General features: G+C 33.4%; 3 protein-coding genes across 3 annotated transcripts in view; all 3 read right to left on the reverse strand. All coding sequences in view use genetic code 11, as the record gives it.

Moving 5' to 3' along the window:
* The window catches only part of rpl14 (ribosomal protein L14), a 369-nt gene extending 74 nt beyond the window's left edge, over positions 1-295 (reverse strand). The window contains exon 1 of the mRNA in view: positions 1-295. This exon is cut by the window's left edge and continues 74 nt beyond it. Coding sequence (YP_009318191.1) covers positions 1-295 — 295 coding nt within the window.
* A 144-nt stretch (positions 296-439) lies between these two features.
* On the reverse strand, positions 440-850 carry rpl16 (ribosomal protein L16). The gene has a single exon. It carries the CDS (start codon positions 848-850, stop codon positions 440-442), a length of 411 nt encoding a protein of 136 aa, YP_009318192.1.
* A 1,239-nt stretch (positions 851-2,089) lies between these two features.
* Positions 2,090-2,500, reverse strand: part of rps3 (ribosomal protein S3) — a 660-nt gene continuing 249 nt past the window's right edge. The window contains exon 1 of the mRNA in view: positions 2,090-2,500. This exon is cut by the window's right edge and continues 249 nt beyond it. Coding sequence (YP_009318193.1) covers positions 2,090-2,500 — 411 coding nt within the window.

Below are 2,500 nucleotides of genomic sequence, written 5' to 3' on the forward strand. Positions count from 1 at the left end.
AAATTCTAGTTCCTTTTGGATTTCCCTCTTGATCAATAACAACCGCAGCATTGTCATCATATCGTAGTATCATACCGTTGTCACGTTTGAGTTCTTTACAAGTACGTACAATTACAGCTCTGATCACTTCAGATTTTTCTAAAGGTGTATTTGGTATTGCTTCCTTGATTACAGCAACAATAACGTCACCAATATGAGCATATCGTCGATTACTAGCTCCTATAATTCGAATACACATCAATTCTCGGGCCCCGCTGTTATCCGCTACATTTAAATGGGTTTGAGGTTGAATCATATCATTTTTTTTAATTTGCTCTTTTGATGCAAAGGGGCGAAGTAAAAAAAAAAGAAATATTGTTTGTCCAAAATAAATAAAAAAAAAAGAAATCTACAATTGTTTTTTTTATTCCAAAGACCTCTTTCTTTTGGTTTTACATTCCTATCCTGAAATAATGAATTGAGTTCGTATAGGCATTTTGGATGCCGCTATTGAAATAGCCTTTCTGGCTATATTTTCTGCTACTCCGCCCATTTCATAAAGTATTCTACCCGGTTTAACGATAGCCACCCAATATTCGGGAGATCCTTTCCCTGAACCCATACGCGTTTCCGCGGGTCTTACTGTAACTGGTTTGTCTGGAAATATACGTACCCATATTTTTCCACCTCGGCGCACATTTCGTGTCATTGCTCGCCGCCCTGCTTCTATTTGTTTAGATGTGATCCACGCGGGTTCAAGTGCCTGAAGAGCATATCTACCGAAGCAAATACAATTACCTCTATAAGATATTCCTTTCATTCTTCCTCTATGTTGTTTACGGAATCTGGTTCTTTTGGGGTTATAGTTGATGGTTGTTTATCAATTCATTCCATCTCTACTACAGAACCGGACATGAGAGTTTCTTCTCATCCAGCTCCTCACGAATGAAACAATTATAAAATAATATACATGTATTTAATGAATAATATACTGAATCGTGGGATTCATTGAGATTTTATCTAATCTATTATAAATTTGTATATCTTGTTTTGATAGTTTATATAATTAATTAAACTTAAATATATATTCTATTTTTCTATTTATAGTTATAGATAATTATTTTATAGATTATTTAGAGATAATGTTATAGATAATATAATGTCATTTTGTTATAACGAATCTTTATTTTATTTTGTCTTTTTTATTATCATATCGGATTGACCGAAATTTATAAATCTAATAAAATAAAAACTTTCGCGGGCGAATGTTTACTCTTTCAATATCTATTTCAGTTGTAGGGCTATCCCATGACATGACCTTTCAGAATAAAAGTGGATTGGTCCCGGGTTTGTTCCGCCATCCTACCCAGTGAATCATTAGGATTCGTTTTCAATAGAATCTTATGCATCCACAGGTTTCGTCGTTCCCATCGCTTCTCAATTAATGGTTAGGCCTGAATTCTACAATGGAGCTCCTAATGAAAATGAAATATGTTCTTGAGTCAATTTTCTCAGTCTTTATTGACTCGGGGCTCTTGATTTTTTTGTTCTATGAACAAACTCATCTAATTATAGATCAATCAAATTAGTATTGATGCTTTATTACACTATCCTTTATAAGATCACTCATAGACCTTACATATTGGAATCATATAGCATTGATATTCTTTTTCTCTCTTTCTCTCACCCTTCCATTTATCCGCATTTTTATTGTTATTGCTTCACAACTTATAATCAAATTTGTTTTTCTTTTTTTTATTATGCAAAAAAACTTTCCGTTGCTACAATGATATAACCAATATATCATATCGTGACCGGTTCTTTCTATCTAGATAATATGAAGCGATGAGTTGGTTATTAGTTCTATAGTTATTAGTTCATACTATGTATGGGCCGGTCCGTGTTTTTGAACCCTAACCCTAAAAAAACCAACGAGTCACACACTAAGCATAGCAATTATCTCAATATCAAAAAATTAATTGAATTTTTATTCAACCTTATAGAATTGCCCATTTTTGTTTTTATTTAACATAAAAAGAATGAAAGAGTTTGTCATTTTTTTCTTTTTTTTGTATTGCCGATAGAACGTAAAGACAAGTCAAATAAAGGTTTATTCTTCCTCGTCTACAAATATCCAAATTTTGATGCCTAATACCCCATAGATAGTTCCAACTGTATAGGAACAATAATCAATTTTAGCTCGAATGGTTTGTAGAGGAACCCTACCCTCTCTGATCCATTCGACACGCGCAATTTCTTTTCCGTCGATACGCCCTGCAATTTGTACTTGAATTCCTTTTGTACCTGCCTGTTCAGTTAATTCAATAGCTTTTTTCATTGCTTTTCGAAATGAAACTCTATTCTTTAATTGTCCGGCTATAAATTCTGCGAGAATATTAGGGTGTCCATAAGGGTTTGTAATTCTTGTAACAGCAATGTTGAGTTTTCGGTTTACACAATTAAGTTCTTTTTGTACATCCATCTGTAATTCTTCAATTCTTCGAGGCCGACCTTCCATTAG

The sequence above is a fragment of the chloroplast genome of Corylus avellana (genome assembly GCF_901000735.1).
Source record: "Corylus avellana chloroplast, complete genome".
Lineage (NCBI taxonomy): Eukaryota > Viridiplantae > Streptophyta > Magnoliopsida > Fagales > Betulaceae > Corylus > Corylus avellana.